Here is a 16,807-nt window from a genome sequence, read left to right on the forward strand (position 1 = left end):
TTAAAGTGCTTCCGGATATATTTTTCATTTGATCCTCGCATTGTAATAACGAGAATAATAGAAGCAAGCTGGCAGCACTTGCTTCTCGCACTCGGACGCTTTCGTCTCGAGGAACAAAAGCACTTGTGATTATGGCTTTGCTTTGGCCGATTACAAAAAAAAGGAATGCTATTTACGTTGGCTTGCGCGATGTTCTGGACCGTAGTACACTGTACTCTTTCACTACGCGGAATGTTTACATTGGGTCGCGTACACTGACTGAAAGTCGCCACGAGACAAACAGGACAGGGTCGGTTTTTAATCTGAATTTAAGTGGATTCTTAATTAATGCCGATTTCATGCTTCAGAATTGAGGTTTTCGTAGTTTAGTAACAGTGTGGATAGTTTTTCACTTCTATTTTAGGACATTGCAATATAAATAACCAACGTTATAGGTTAACTACCTACAGAAATTGGTTAACTACCCACAGAAATTAAGTGAAGCAGACCTATAGCTGTATATAACGTGACTGGAGAATGAAATTGGCATGGTTCGCATTCATTACATGCTTAGTGGCCTTTGCTTGCAACCACAGTAGTGCCGGTAAAACGGGCAAGAACTGCCCTGCCGGAATCCCACTTTGTCGGTGCCGCAAGAAGGGAACAGTGGTATGCATGAAAAGTAACTGCTTGAAACGATTGCCAACCGGTAACATTACTTTTGAAGAAGGCCTCAAGATTACAGGCATCGTAGTTTCCAGGTATACGTGTGACATATATGACTTTTAAACGTATTTATTACTGCCTGGTATAAACGCGTGTACTTAAGATAGGCTATTGCGTGTTGAGTCGTTTAGGCACTAAATCATATAAAAAGACAATTACTTTGCAGACTGTGGTTTAAACTATAGGATAACATTTAAAAAGTTTATCAGAGTTTAAAAAAGGATTCGAAAAATTTTGTAAGATTATTAAAATATAATGTTCACGTGCTTTTCAGACAGCGTAGTTTTCGTGTGATTCGGTCACGTGATCTTGCAGTGTTGCCGAACTTAAAAAGTGCTCGCTTCTTCAATAATGGAATCTACGCAGTGTTGCACGGAGCATTTTCGAACGTTCCAAATCTGAAAAGGTGAGTGAGACAACAGCGGAAGTCATTTTTTCCTAGTTACATTGTTGTGGTGGAGAGTCCATTGATACATGGACAATAAACGCTCAGGTTACACGATTATTGTATTCTGTAAACTATGTAAAGCCTCCACGTTACATACATTATCTGTTTCGAAGTGATACAAAATCACCTGCGCGTATAAAAATGTGTGTCAGAACTTCTGATACTTTAAAACGTATACGAGAAATCTTCCCATTTATTATTACACAGTCTAAGTATTGCAGTGGGAATCGAAATTTTGCACCGTTTGTGCTATTACGAATTTGGTGGATTGAATGTTAAGTGTGTTGGACAGAAATTTAATAATTGCCTTGCATGAAATTTATAATTTATGAGCATGCATGGCCTTTACGTCAGAAACCCCTAAACATAAGTGACTTCGAATATATTCAGTATTTTAATTGTGTTGTCGCATCAGAGGCAATATAATAAAAATGAGTTAACTGTCATACAGGTTAGACCTGCATAAGAATATGCTAAGCGCTGTTCCCAACGAGATACGCTCCTTGCCAAACCTTAGAAGTCTCAACTTAGGTGGTAACAAAATCAAGTCTATTCGACCAGACGTCTTTGTCGGAAATCCCCTTCTTAAGAAACTAATATTGAAAAGAAATAGAATTGAAACTTTCCCCAGCTCTCTACCACCATCGCTGGCGAAAATTTCAATAGGCGATAATTTAATTCCACGTTTTGGGGACTTGCGGTATTTAAAAGGTTTGAAGATTATAAAAGCAGAACAAAATCGACTGACAAGTATTGGTGCTGACCTATTGCCTTCTTCGCTCGTTGAACTGAGCGTCTGTAGAAACAGATTAACTTCCACCATCGAATCTTTGGACGTGAGCAATTTGATGCATCTGCGTCGACTTATGTTGGGTGGAAATATCGGGATTGGGCCAATTACTCAAAACACGTTTTTCCGCGGTATCAACAGCTTACGAGAGCTTGGAATCGGGCATTCTAACATTGATGTTATTCACCCTGATGCATTCGCATGTTTAGCTCACCTCAGAGTGGTGGATATGGGAGGCAACCTTCTCAGAAAAGTGAATTTCGATTGGTTCCATTCCAATATTAATCTCCGTGAGGTTAAAGTTTCCGGGAATCCGTTGGAATGCAACTGTGAGTTGGTTTCCACTCTTGAAAGTCTCAATCGGAAAATTCTGAATTCGTTTCCAAGAGATTCAACAGGAACGTTCAGGTACTTTCGTACTTATGTCTTACGTCATTTGAAGCAAATTTTAATTTAATTTGTGTTGATTCTCTACTAATGTAAGTCTGTAATTTGCCAGTGCAAAATTTTTAAGATTTTGAGGTATGCATTTATGTTATGCAGCCTCCATTGGTCTGTCGCCAATTTTTATAACATATGTTTCAATCCTTAAATGAAATTTTTTAACAAATTACATTTATTTAGGAGTTTTGCAATTGATTCATCCCACATCGTATGCAACGACATCGACATGAGATTGGCCACCATGCAACATGGGGGTATGTAACATTATTTCGTTCCCACGCTTGGACCTTTGTAGTGTTTATGCGATAGTAATAAATAGATTAACAACTACGTTAAGTCAAACGTATTTGTGGTTCACACATTACAGATTGCTATTTGTTAGAAACCTGTATCATTAGAAATATAATGAAAGAATGATGTAGAGTAGTAGAATAAAGGGGCCTATACTTATAAACAATATATATTCTAACATCTAAGATAACATATATGAGCTTAAGATAAACATGGAGTTAAAAGTTTTATATTCAGTGTTATAAATGTATTTGTATAAATCAGACCTTTTTCTTCTACAGAAATGAATAAAAACTACACCAGCATTGTGAAATCTCGTTGTACAATTCAAGGTCCCAGTAGTGGAAAAAAACCAAACTGTCGCCATCTTGCAGCACCTATTGCGTCAGGTGGGTTAACAAATTTTGAAATATTAAGTTTGTCTTCAAAAGCAAACATGGGCTGTCATTTTTGTACTGATACTGATCAGAAGGTCCGTGTTACCTGCACGTACACATTTTTTTAATTTTAATTTATTGATATTAACTTAAAACATTTTTGCATCAGTAGACAAAGTCGTTACTCGACCGAAACCGACCCTCTTTGCTACTCGCTTCATTCCCAGCTCTACAAGAAGTACAGCAACCAGTACCCTACGACCCACAACCAGTACCTTACCACCGACAACTACAACCCTACCACCCACAACCAGTACCCTACCACCCACAACTACAACCCTACCACCCAGAACCAGTACCCTACCACCCAGAACCAGTACCCTACCACCCACAACCAGTACCCTACCACCCACAACTACAACCCTACCACCCACAACTACAACCCTACCACCCACAACCACAACACTACCACCCACAACCACAACCACCACAATACCGCAAACTACTACCTCTACCAAACTACCTGTAACTACCACCTTAGGAAACAATGCTCCAGGTATAGTTGGTTAGTTTAATTAGTATTCAACTTCAGAGTATCTTGCTTTAAACCAGTGGTTCTTAACTTTTTTCTATGCCTTACCCTTTTAATAAAGATGCTTATCAGATTTACCCCCAAAATGTAACATGGCGCCCATTTATTAAAAAGGAAAAACAACTAATTACATCAGTTATATTTAAACTTAGTGCGATGGGTGCGCTAGCTTTTCGGCAATGAGTTGTTTAGTTTCTATTGGAGTACTACAATTAACACAACTTTTCTATCCCGTTAACTGATGTGGATTCTGATTGGTAACTCATTTAACCTCTAAATACGAGGAATTTGGCCTCGGGTGAATTTACCCCAGTTTAAGAAGTGCTGCTTTAAACAGTAGCTTCGCCGCAGGTTGTGTACATTTAACATCCAATTATAGAGCAGCGTTTCTTAAACTGGGGTACATTTATTCCTGAAGCATTCTTCTCGTATTTAAAGGGTAAATGAGTTAGCAATAAGAATCCACACCAGTTGACAAGTCAGAAAATTTGTACCGATTGTGGTACTTTACAAGACATTGAAAGGATCGTTGCCAAAAAGCTAGCACATCTGTGGCATTAAAATATAACTGATTTAATTATGAGCGCTTTATTTCATATTTTTGGTAAAACTGATACGCATCTTTGTTAAGGGCGTAAAGTAAAGCATACAAAAAAGTTTAAGAACCACTGTAATAGAGCAATTTTATAACGTTATAATGTATTGCAGACATCCAGGAACGTTTCTGTACGGACGATGGCGTGACTTGCATATTGCCATTTGTTTATGATGGAGTCAGTTACAATGAGTGTGCTCCTTATAGATCAAGTACAACGTGGACGTGGTGCTATACTGATGATGGTGGTACATGGGATTACTGTGCAAAGTGTCCGGTAGGTCTTGTTAATATAAAATTGGACTTTGAATTTAAGGAATTGGGTTTAGGCTATGATGTTGTAAGGAAAATAGTAATACGTTACACTACCTTTCAGGAGTTAAACTGATGAAATGGAAAGCAATACCACATAACTCTGTAATGCATGTGCATTGTCGTCAAAGCTTACGCTTTTTGTTGAAACAGTCCATAATAAAAGTTCCAGTTTGCGCCTTATAAGTGCACTAAATAATGCTTGTACTTGTAAATAGGGCTTCTCTGCATTGCATTTTACACACACACATATATAAGTACTGCACCCTTGCAGTACGATAATCTATCTGTAATCGCACTGTGAACAAATGTTCCAACGAGTTCGATTAAACACAGCATATTTATGTTACTTCGTAATACACTTTCAAGCATATTGTACAAAGTATTATGTAAACTAAACCAGTGGAATAGGCTAAACAGAAATTATAGAAATCCTATATTGGATTTCATCACTTTCGTAAAATTTTTAATATAGATTACTCGTTTGACTAACCCGTCACACAAATATAAATGAGATATGACGACAAAAAAATCGGTTTGGGCAACAGATTAACTTATATTCTAATTACCTCACACATTTGTAAATTGAGAATTCCTAAAGTTCAAATAATATACTCCTCATTCGTGGGTATAACGTATCCGCATCGAATATGTTTTCATAAAGCAGTTGTTCTTGTTTTATCCGTTGTTAGGTTTCGAATAACGATATATATATTAGGGTGGGTAAAGACGGGACGCCCTTAAAACATATTGCCCAAATACCCTGATTGTGTTTTAAACAATTAACAACGGTCTGTAGGAGTCTTTGGAGTATAGAGTTTTATAATTCTTTGAATGTTCTTTGTTTACTACCAAGCGGGCGAGAAAATGGAAGAAAAAGTGTCCCATCTTCCCCCATTCTACTATATTTTAAAGATTTTATTGAACAATGAAATTTTTGCTTACGATATGCGGTTGACGCTGCGCTCCGAAAAGTTTGTTTTTAAAGAGTATTAAGTTAGAAATTAATGAAACCTAAGTGTTATAAACACCTGATGTGGCGGAACAACCAACTTGCGCTTTATAAGGCCAGCAGTTGTAGTAGAACAGCGGAATTTAGTATATTACTATAGTCATGTACACCAAAGATGATTTCTCCGTTGGAAACCGCACCATTTTTGAGTGATCATAATATATCAGTTTACGGACTCTCTACTTGCTCGAGAGCGCTGTCCTGTGAGTTTCCATTCGCGATATATATCAAAAAATGGTGAAGGTAACAAAAATGGTCAAGAATCTTAAGCACATTTTGCGCAATATTTCCAAACTCAAACAACGTGGTTTTGGGTGATACTTCACGACTTAGTACTAGCATACTTTTGATAATTGACAAGACTACCTAAAGAAATATACATTAACACACATAATGAATTATTTAGCGTTTCGGTCACCGATGTATAGGGTGGGGGAAGACGGGACACCTTTATCACATAATATCCAAACATTCTGATCGTATTTTAAACAACGATCTATGGGAGTTGCGGGGAAACGCCTTTTATAATTGAGTGTTCTTTGTTTACTACAAAATGAGAAGAGAAAATAGTATAAAAAGTGGCCCATCTTCTCCCACCCTATACTATAATATAAGAGCGCAATATTTCCAAACTCAAAATAGAAATATATATATTGGCACACATGGTGAGTTATTTAGCGTTTCGCTCACCGATGTAATTTTAGCAATTCGAAAACAGATGGAATTTGACGGGACAGTTTAAAATTCTTGTTAAGTTTATTTAAATATTAGATGAATTTATTATTAGTAATACACGTAAAATAGCACAAAATAATATGTACGGTTTGGTAATCAAGCTTAAACATTATTTTCCTGCCTTTTCTTGTGGTATGGCATACACGTTTAAAATAAAAAACGTTTTCAGGCTGTTTATTTAATAGCAGTAGATCCCACTGTTTGTACAATTAAGTGCTCGGATTGGTATTTCGTTTTGGCTTTTTGATGAATAGTTCCGCAGTTAGTTGACTGGTGATGGATGGAATCTGCTTCATATGGTTCATGTCAGGACGCTGTGTCCAAGACTCGAAGTTGAAAGCAACCACACGGTTCACTCGCGTTAAAATCTAACGGCAAAAGAAATTTATTTACCTGAGCGTTTTGGCACTACACCAGTGCTCTTCAACCGGTGTGCACAAAATATTTCAATGGGGCACCATTACAAAAGGATATACAAGGTTGCATCACAAACTTCAACGATTGTCAGCATTAATATTTAGTTTTGAACATTTTTAACCAATTTAGCCACTTTCTTACATTTTTTTATATTAACTCTATATCTTGCATCACTGGGAATTGCGAAACGTCATTAGTTTGACGTTAAAGCAATCAGGGGTGCATGAGTTCGTCACAACAATTTAGGGGTTTACCAACCCAAAAAAAGTTAAGAGCACTGCTATACACCATAGTACACCATGGCCTACTCAATACACGACCTAGGAATACACCGAAACTGCTCAGAAAATAAGAGGCCCATTGACGCGAATAATGCCCATTATAATACATTGTTACGTCACGGTTTTATGAATGGATTTTGCTGTCTGGCTGTAGTTTTTGCACCAAATAACAGTTTATTTACCATTCCCGGTTAAATTACCTTATTTTTCGGGTTATTTTATCAACATCTTATATTTTTTATAAATGTTTAAGCATGACTGAACAGATAGGAGTTACTTTTAACCACGTGCCGCATACAAGTAAGTTTTACCGACAGTTTAGTTTGGCTCAGTCGCTGAGTGAAAATAGTATTTGGCTTAAAACAGAAGTTTTTTAAGACAGCCTATATATATCTAGCAAAAGAACACCGCAGTAACAACAAGTAGGTTAATTGATATGTCCGTTGTGGACTTTTAAAACCGGTCCTTAAAAACAATATAGGATATTGGATAAACACAAGCATTAGCCTTTTGTCTAAAGGTGCTTATGCCTTGATCTGTCCTGCTGCTTATAACCCATTTTCTACTCGAGGTTTTTTTTTGTTAAAGCAGGACAGAGGCTCTTCCTCGAGGTCCAAAAATGGGTCATACAGCACATCATAAATTAAGACTGTATAATACAAACAAACTCACGATAGCCTCCCTTCGTACTTAAGTGTTGTGTCTAACTTTAGACCTTTGTCACTGTTTAAATTTTACTTGTCTTCCTTCCTGACAGAATTATTTACACATGTCTGTTTGTTGTTAAAGAATATATTGATGATGTTACTGATTGAAGATCTTCTTGCCACTTCTTCATGATCATAACATGCAAAGATGGTACCCTTATCCAAATATTTTTATCCAACTACGGAACACCTATTGACCATGCTTAAATAGCTTGCTTAATAATTCTGGTGGCTTAGAATTTAATCTAAATAAAATTATAAAGGTGTGCTGCATTATAAAACTTGCCAAATGCCTGTCTACCAAATTAAATATAATCAAAACGTAGGTTTTCTGTGTTGGTGAACTGAATCTGATTGCTCGTCTCTCTTTATGCTTAATAAACTGATATTTATATACTAATAAACCTTTTGCGCTGCTTTATATGTCTGGTATGATTTTAACTAAACAAGAAAATATCCCCGTGACACGTTCTGTGATAAACTGTAAGTTAAAGGGCCTAAACACACCCCAAATGTACTTCGCTTTAATCGATAGAGTGTGTTTTTCTAATTCCAACGACACCTTACTTGTTTTAATCGGTTCTGTATAACCAAAGATATTCCAGCTCAAACACCGTGAAATTCAAAAAACTGATTTGAAAGTTGCGTGGCGAAAAAAATTGAGAAGTGTACTACCCACGTGACAAACACGTAACAAAATTGTTGAAGCGTGGCCGCTCTCATTCAGAAAGGCGAGAGGCAGTGTTTTCAGCGAAAAACGAGAGAACAAAAAAAACGCAAAAAAGCACAAAAAAAACGCAGGTTTCACTTTTACGAATGAACCAGTCACGTGACTAGTACGTTCCTACGTCACAATCACGGAGCTCGTAGTAAAAAAAAGATAGCGCTAGAGATCACTGTTTGAGGACGAATATCTCCGCCTATACTGGACCAATTTTAATAAGCAAAGTATTTTTGGAATCAATAAAACGGTCGCTTTATGAATTTACCATAAAAAATAAAAGTGACGTGGGGTGTGTTTAGGCCCTTTAAAACAACCTAGAACTGGTACTAAACCTACCAACAACTGCAAACTGCATTCAAAATGAAGGAAATCCATTCATAAAACCGTGACGTAACAATATATTATAATGGGCATTATTCGCGTCAATAGGCCTCTTATTTTCTGAGCAGTTTCGGTGTATTTCTAGGCCGTGTATTGAGTAGGCCATGAGTACACTAACTCCATTACCACTAAAAGCCAATCCCCGTATGTTTCGAAAGCCACTGTATAGATATAAGTTGTCATGCGTGACGAGTGAGAGAAAAAGGCAGCTAAACTACCATGTTAGTGCACTATGCATATACTAGTGATATGTACCTTCATTATGTCCATTTCGTCACTATAGCGTTCAAAAACTGAACAAAGTGTTTGAATGAAAATAGATCCTTTGTCAGAACTTCTCCAAGCGTAATAATCTACGAAGGGGAATAACATTGGACGGAATAGGGTTATGTTTTCAAGCCCATTGGTTAAAAGTTAGAAATACGAAATTGGTGTGAAAAATAACCAATTCGTTCAATATACACGGTATATTTATTTAACCTAGTCAACTTACCGTTACGTGTTCATGATTTAGTTTTTTTATTTTATTGTCAGTAATCATGTGGGCATGCTATATATACATATACATGTAATTTAGGTATTGCAATCTAGATCCGTATAAGCTCTTTTTAGGGTGTGCCTCGCCTTGACATGGCCTACTCAATACACGGCCTAGGAATACACCGAAACTGCTCAGAAAGTAAGAGGCCTATTGACGCGAATAATGCCCATTATAATACATTGTTACGTCACGGTTTTATGAATGGATTTTGCTGTCTGGCTGTAGTTTTTGCATCAAATAACAGTTTATTTACCATTCCCGGTTAAATTACCTTATTTTTCGGGTTATTTTATCAACATCTTATATTTTTTATAAATGTTTAAGCATGACTGAACAGATAGGAGTTACTTTTAACCACGTGCGGCATACAAGTAAGTTTTACCGACAGTTTAGTTTGGCTCAGTCGCCGAGTGAAAATAGTATTTGGCTTAAAACAGAAGTTTTTTAAGACAGCCTATGCATATCTAGCAAAAGAACACCGCAGTAACAACAAGTAAGTTAATTGATATGTCCGTTGTGGACTTTTAAAACCGGTCCTTAATATATAGGTATATAGGATAACAGTATAGGATATTGGATAAACACAAGCATTAGCCTTTTGTCTCAAGGTGCTTATGCCTTGATCTGTTCTACTGCTCATAACCCATTTTCTACTCGAGGTTTTTTTTGTTAAAGCAGCACAGAGACTCTTCCTCGAGGTCAAAAAATGGGTCATACAGCACATCATAAATTAAGACTGTATAATACAAACAAACTCACGATAGCCTCCCTTCGTACTTAAGTGTTGTGTCTATAACTTTAGACCTTTGTCGCTGTTTAAATTTGACTAGTCTTTCTTCCTCTTCTTGCCAGATCTTCTTGCCACTTCTTCATGATCATAACATGCACAGATGGTACCCTTATCCAAATATTTTTATCCAACTACGGAACACCTATTGACCATGCTTAAATAGCTTGCTTAATAATTCTGGTGGCTTAGAATTTAATCTAAATAAAATTATAAAGGTGTGCTGCATTATAAAACTTGCCAAATGCCTGTCTACTAAATTAAATATAATCAAAACGTAGGTTTTCTGTGTTGGTGAACTGAATCTGATTGCTCGTCTCTCTTTATGCTTAATAAACTGATATTTATATACTAATAAACCTTTTGCCCTGCTTCATATGTCTGGTATGATTTTAACTAAACAAGAAAATATCCCTGCGACACGTTCTGTGATAAACTGTAAGTTAAAACAACCTAGAACTGGTATTGAACCTACCAACAACTGCAAACTGCATTCAAAATGAAGGAAATCCATTCATAAAACCGTGACGTAACAATGTATTATAATGGGCATTATTCGCGTCAATAGCCCTCTTATTTTCTGAGCAGTTTCGGTGTATTCCGAGGCCGTGTATTGAGTAGGCCATGGCCTTGATAATAACTAAACGTAAAAGGCTTGTTTATTTGCTAGGTGTAGCGACCACGCTTATTTTCTTCCAACTAAATGTAAATAAGCAAGTTTTAACAACTGTTGTTTTGTCGCGCAATCCTGCCTTTTCTTTTAAAATATATATAGTAGGGTGGGGGAAGATGGGACACTTTGTCAGACGAGACCTTTTTTTAATTTCCTTTTTACGGACCCCCATTTAATGATAATCAGAAAAATAAAGTTACAGAATTATTCTACAGTATTATCACGACTTTATAAAACGCCTGTCAAAGCTGATTACTGTTTTTAAATATTAAAAAAATATGTAAAATAGAAACAGTATACTTTGATCAGGTAAAAAATGCGAAATAGTAAGGTGCTATTTTTTATTGTTCGCTAAATCATAGTAAAGCCGAAATTTTTTTAGCTTGCGTGTGCGAACGATTAAACCAGTTTCATAGCTTCATAAAACAACCTCGAATATTTCGTACAGTTTAATTTTGTTTCATAAAACTAGTTTTAGTTTTGTAAAAAAACACTAAGATATAAGCATGAAGAAAATAGACAAGGGCGAATATGACTTTAATTTGAGATAAAAACAACAAAAAATATCGGTTTAACGTTATATATATATAGTTTATGGAGAAACTAGCACAGCCTGTTAAATTCGGTAGGTTAACTAAAAATTGCAGAATACTGTTAATGCAAATATATTTCAATATAGAGTCCCATCTTTCCCCACATTGTAGTTTTGTATGTTTTCATTGCCAAACTTTGAAAGGTTTGCTTTTAATTTAGTAATTTATACCTCAGGGGTTATTCAACTATAAGTTACTGATATAATATAAAGATAATATTTTGAAAATATATTCGAAATTTGGTCATTTGCACTTGGTGATAATTTATGAGAAGTGACTTGTGTCAAAAGTAGAGCAGTAATACCCAATTTGTAACAAAAATAAAAATTTATCAATAGTTTTAATCAATTTTCTGTTATTACAATTTCTTATACATTTGTAGGATACAATATATTTACCCATTGATGTTCGAACATTACCCATTGTCGTTCAAACAATACCAATTGTTAGGCAATAATATAATGTATGGGTAACATGTAAAAACCAAAGTTAGTATAGACCAAGTTAGGAAACGGTGCTCGTGTCCGCCATTACGGAGCCCACAGAGCGTGAATCGCCTATACAAATGCATGGTCGGCATGTGTTCATTTAGTTCTTGTAAGCGATACAAAGCTAGAAAACACGTATAGCGGTTGTTTTAACATATAAAATATAATTTCTAATATAAATCCTGTTATATAATATTAAATCTGGGAATTAATGTGGAGTAAATTAGTATTTTAACTGGTTTTCGGCGTAAAGTGTGGTTTAACAGGGTACTTTACGTTGGCGATTAAGACTAGCAGCAATCAGCTTTGTTTACATAATCATATATGATCATACCTACGAACCTACAGAGCCATTCTTTACTACATTTATAATCCAACATGAGTGGACATGCAGCTCCCAACTGCTTAAGTACTAGCAGATAATGTGTTCGCGTTTTCCGATTTCATAAAGACCCGGAACGCAGAAAAGGTAGCTTACTAATTCAAGCAGAGGACCAAAAATAGTAATTCAGTATTGTTTTCCTCAATGTCACTTCGATATTAGGCAAATTTTACAAAGATACCTTAAGTTTCGTTACCGGGTAGCCTATATACGTGTTCAGTTTGTGAGCCAAAAAGTAAAATCACGGCAATTAACATGCAAAACTGCAGATAGATACATCAGTTTATGGTAATGTTATGCGTTTTGTTTATATTTTTATATTTTAAACACGTTCTTTTATGTTTTTGTTTAGTAAACTTGATATTTTCTGTTTTTTTACTCTTGAATCGATTGAGTGTTCAATAAAAGTTGATTATTTTGTGAGGTTTATTATTGTGATAAGATATAACATTAGTAGAAAGCCATTTTTACGCGCAGAAGTGCTTGGCTTTTAAAAAATCGCACTATTTAAACGAAAAACAGCATCCAGCAATGATAAAATGCTATGCCGTGGGCTCCGTAATGGTGGCGACTATGACGTCATAGACGCGAGACAATGGATAACAAGACTCGTTGTTTTACAATCCGTTTCCTAACTTGGTCTATACTAACTTTGGTAAAAACTATAGCAATAGGGCAAGAAAAAGAATGTTTAGACTTAATTTTCAAAGCGTACAGTATTATTTCGTGTTATTTACGTTCATTCCTATTTATAAATACACTTATTAATCAAAATTTACAATGATTTTAAACTGTCCCATCGTATCCCGTGTGTTTTTGAATTTGTAAAATTTCACCTGTTGTGCGGATCGCTAAATAACTCCTCGTGTGTTTTATTATATTTTGTTAAATTATTGTCAATTAATAAAGAAATGATAGTACTAATTCATGGTATTACCCAAAATCCGTCATCTTTTTTGATTTTGGAAATATTTGGCAATATGTGCTTAAGTGTCCTATCTTCCCCCATTGTACTATATTCCGAAATCTTCGCTACCGTATAATTGAAGAGACAAATACAGTTAATATTATTACTTGTTCACTAAATCGATTCAAAATAGCCGGAACAACATCATAACAACATGTACCTGGTGCTGTCGCTTGAGAAATCAAGAAATCTGCCTGTACAGGAATTGTGTAACTTTCAACTTTGCTTGGGTTGCGGTCCAACATGTCGCCAGTCGATTGTTTCAAATGAATTAATTTTGCTCCTCGGTCAAGTAGGTCCCCACGACATGCCTGTAAGGTTGTTTTTGAAAATTAGTTTATCAGTGTATAAAGTTGGGTGGGGGGAGATGGGACACCTTTAACACGTAATGTCTGAATATCTTGATCGCGTTTTAAACAATTAACAACGGTCTATGGGAGTCGTCAGGATATGGTTTTACAATTCGTTGAACATTTTTCTTACTACCAAATGATACAATAAAATAGAATGAAAATGTGTCCCCTCTTCCCCAACTCTACGATATACAATACAGTGTGTAAGCATGTTCTTTATTAATTTTGTTTATGGAAAATAAGCTAACCCACTCAAAAATGCATTCGGTTTTGCATTAGTACTATATACAGTATGTGTGCCTTAATTCGAAGCAAACTTAAAAGGCGTTAACAAATGTCAGTGTAAAACTGGCTACCTGTACAAAGAAGAGCTTTGGTTTCGATGCAAGCGAACGACATTTGTCTGCTTCGAAAGGAGTGGTAAAATCTTTTAATTTCATCTCATCGTCATGCGAATATAAGATATTATCTTTTCCACCATGAGTGAGAATAGCGCACGCAAAGCAATCGTGATCGCCATGGTCCATCTCCGAAACTGTTGGAAGTATACAGTTACTAGAAATCTTTTTTGGGGCTGCATGGCTTTGGGCTATAACCCTTGCCTCGTATGCTAAGCATAAACGTTGGAACTCGTTAGTGGACATAACGTTTGTAAAGCACAACACCCGAGTTACAACGACTGTCGTGGTAGTTTAACCAACACACAAAAGTGCTCTGCAACATTTATAACGGAAATAAACGTTAACATATTTAACTCCAACTAAAATTTAAAAATTCGAAAAATAGTTCAAAATTTCTGTTTAAATTAGTATAACGACCAATTATCCTTGTATAGCGGATAGTTAAATATAACAACGCCGATTGGTGGTGCGTAGTACACGTACGTCCGATTATGCCACTTTAAACGTGCATCTTCGCGGGTCTTTTTTGTTTTCTAGTATGTGGCTGAGAATTTGGACAACCCATGACCACTCGGTTGGAACGATTGCCGCTCGAATCACACACCGTGTATGGAAGGGTGGGGAAAGAAGGGGCACCTTTTCATATTTTCTTTTCTCGTCCCATTTAGTAGTAAAAGAAATCTGTATCCTCACGATTCCCGTAGACCGTTGTTAATCGTTTAAACCACGATCCGGATATTTAAATATTACGTGCTAAAGATGTCCCATCTTCCCCCACAGTACTATATCTACAATAATTGCATCCGAGCTTCGGGGTATTTACTGAATACAAAACGAACACTCTAATATAAGAATAGTTAACAAAGACAACCCAATCAAATTGTAAACATACGTTCATAAAGTTTTCTGCGAATTTGTTTTCTCTCAAGATCCAGATATTCTTCGGTTTCGAAACCAAGCAACTCAGCGGTTTTGAGGAGAGCTGCAGCGTCTTTGTCACTGCCTGTTCTTTCACTCAGTTTTAGGTGTTTGTCGAATTTCTGAGTAATAGTATATTTCATAATATCAACTCCTCCCGTGTTGTGGTGTATATGTTAAAGGGCAATATTAGCAAAAAATGCATACAGGTATAGAAGGTCATGTGTCGTCTAAGGTAACACCAAAGTTTTTAAAAAACAAAACCGCAAAAAAGTGATTTCTTGGAACAGTATATTTTAAAGTATTCTAACGGTATATTTAGTAAATATAGTGGAGTGGGAAAAGATAAGACACCTTTTTAATGTAGTTTCTCGTCGCATTTGGTATAGTAAACACCAAACAACATTTGAAGAAATATAAAACCTTATCGTCACGACTCCAATAGACCGTTTTTAATTGTTTAAAACACGATCAGGATATTTGGATAATATGTGCTAAAGGTGTCCCATCTTCCCCCATCCTATTACATAATCTCTAACCTTACCATTTGGTTAAACACCACAAATAGACCACGTTTTTTATGTTGCATGTTGTAGCAAAAATCAAAGTTTTCGCCCAACTCATCAAGGCTTATGAAACCCCGTTTGATAGTTTCATTTTGATCAGTATCTCCTATTTCCGTAATAGTACCCTCACTTCTGGGATCAAATCCTCCCGCATCAGTTGCGTCAGAGCGAGAAAAATCTAAATTCAAGTCCAATTCTGTTTTTATCTCATGACCTGCTTCTGGAAGGTTTTCTTGTGACCACGATTCTCTAATATCCTTTTCCTTGTTTTCAGACATTTGAATTAAGCAAAATTTTCTATCTGTAGCTAATACATGATAAAGCGTATATTTGTTTTTATTTACTAAAAACACTGTTGTTACAATTTTTGCATGTGTTTACAGCATAGTACGTTTAAAGTTATACATACTAACCAGAGTCCGTATATAAACATGAGTTATTTCATGTCGCCCATAGAAATCACATAGCACATACCAAATGGGGCTAAATTAATCATAGACATAATATAAATATGAACGTATATAGCTAAATTTAATATATTTTATGTTTTTAATACAAATACAGGATGCAGATTAAAGAAAATCAAATTTTCAAGTAGATGTGTAGATTTATTAAAGCCCAAAAGTGACTTGAAGTTTTTGAGTTCTATAAATAAACTGCGACTAAGCAGAAAAATCTGTTTAAAAATTCCCGTTGCTAGGGTAAACAATCGGCGAAATTAGCCCCGTTTGGTTGCCCTGTAAGATTTCTATGGTGATGAAATAACTCATGTTTATATCGGACTCTGGTACTAACTATTACTAATAACTACAATGTGCTAGATATTTGGCTATAAATAATGCATATACAGTTATACGCTTTGAGCACATATCACAAGCACTCACAACAATCCAACAGGTTCACATTTGGTATAGTGAACAAAGAAAAATCAAATAATTATAAAACCCCATCCTTACGACTCCCACAGACCGTTATTAATTGTTTAAAACACGATCAAGATATTTGAATATTAAATGTGCTATAGCTGTGCCATCTTCCACAATAGCCCACTATATATTTTATTTTCAGACTAATTTAACTTTAAAAGTCGCAGGTTGTTACGTATAAATAGTGAACAATTACGCACAGTGGCGTGACGTGAATGAGCTTAGTGTTTCACGAACCGGTACACAATATACATTGTCTTGATAGCCTGCCATTGTACACATGTATAGTGCGCTTAGAAAGCAAGTATTTCCTTTTAAACCCAGCTGTATAGACCTACCACGTATATCCAAATTAAAGTAAAAATGTTCTTATACCTGAAATATTATACAAAAGCATCCCG

The 16,807-nt window shown here is 35.8% G+C and overlaps 2 protein-coding genes and 1 long non-coding RNA gene across 4 annotated transcripts; 2 read left to right on the top strand and 1 right to left on the bottom strand.

The window, feature by feature from the left end:
- The first annotated feature begins 181 nt into the window (after nt 1-181).
- LOC149726892 (uncharacterized) lies at nt 182-5,932 on the top strand. Of its 2 annotated transcripts, none has more exons than XM_089890931.1 (8): nt 182-740; nt 980-1,111; nt 1,605-2,351; nt 2,568-2,641; nt 2,960-3,067; nt 3,225-3,611; nt 4,356-4,519; nt 4,619-5,932. In XM_089890931.1, the coding sequence occupies exons 1-8, from the start codon at nt 517-519 to the stop codon at nt 4,628-4,630; spliced, it is 1,848 nt and encodes a 615-aa protein (XP_089747057.1). In that variant the 5' UTR covers nt 182-516; the 3' UTR covers nt 4,631-5,932. The 2 variants fall into 2 exon arrangements, with proteins under 2 accessions (XP_089747057.1, XP_089747058.1); XM_089890932.1 differs by having other exon boundaries at nt 3,228-3,611.
- A 371-nt stretch (nt 5,933-6,303) lies between these two features.
- LOC149726893 (caspase-3-like) lies at nt 6,304-15,844 on the bottom strand. Its single transcript, XM_089890933.1, has 6 exons — nt 15,459-15,844; nt 14,889-15,036; nt 13,952-14,130; nt 13,403-13,553; nt 9,067-9,164; nt 6,304-6,669 (listed from the first exon to the last, which is right to left on the bottom strand). Exons 1-6 carry the CDS (start codon nt 15,756-15,758, stop codon nt 6,511-6,513), a joined length of 1,035 nt encoding a protein of 344 aa, XP_089747059.1. The 5' UTR covers nt 15,759-15,844; the 3' UTR covers nt 6,304-6,510.
- On the top strand, nt 6,635-8,127 carry LOC149726894 (uncharacterized). Its single transcript, XR_016386308.1, has 2 exons — nt 6,635-7,421; nt 7,789-8,127. It is a non-coding gene; the product is annotated as an uncharacterized LOC149726894 (long non-coding RNA).
- Nucleotides 15,845-16,807: the final 963 nt, after the last annotated feature.

This window comes from Ciona robusta, chromosome 12 (genome assembly GCF_009617815.1).
Source record: "Ciona robusta chromosome 12, ASM961781v2".
NCBI classification, from domain to species: Eukaryota; Metazoa; Chordata; class Ascidiacea; order Phlebobranchia; family Cionidae; genus Ciona; species Ciona robusta.

Coding starts and splice junctions, on each gene's coding strand:
- LOC149726892 (XM_089890931.1), top strand. CDS start 517: ATGAAATTGGCATGGTTCGCATTCATTACATGCTTAGTGGCCTTTGCT. Junction 1,112..1,604: donor AACGTTCCAAATCTGAAAAG/GTGAGTGAGACA, acceptor ACTGTCATACAG/GTTAGACCTGCATAAGAATA. Junction 2,642..2,959: donor GGCCACCATGCAACATGGGG/GTATGTAACATT, acceptor TTTCTTCTACAG/AAATGAATAAAAACTACACC.
- LOC149726893 (XM_089890933.1), bottom strand. CDS start 15,758: ATGTCTGAAAACAAGGAAAAGGATATTAGAGAATCGTGGTCACAAGAA. Junction 14,131..14,888: donor TCGCAGAAAACTTTATGAAC/GTATGTTTACAA, acceptor TACTTCCAACAG/TTTCGGAGATGGACCATGGC. Junction 13,554..13,951: donor CAAAGCTCTTCTTTGTACAG/GTAGCCAGTTTT, acceptor ACAACCTTACAG/GCATGTCGTGGGGACCTACT.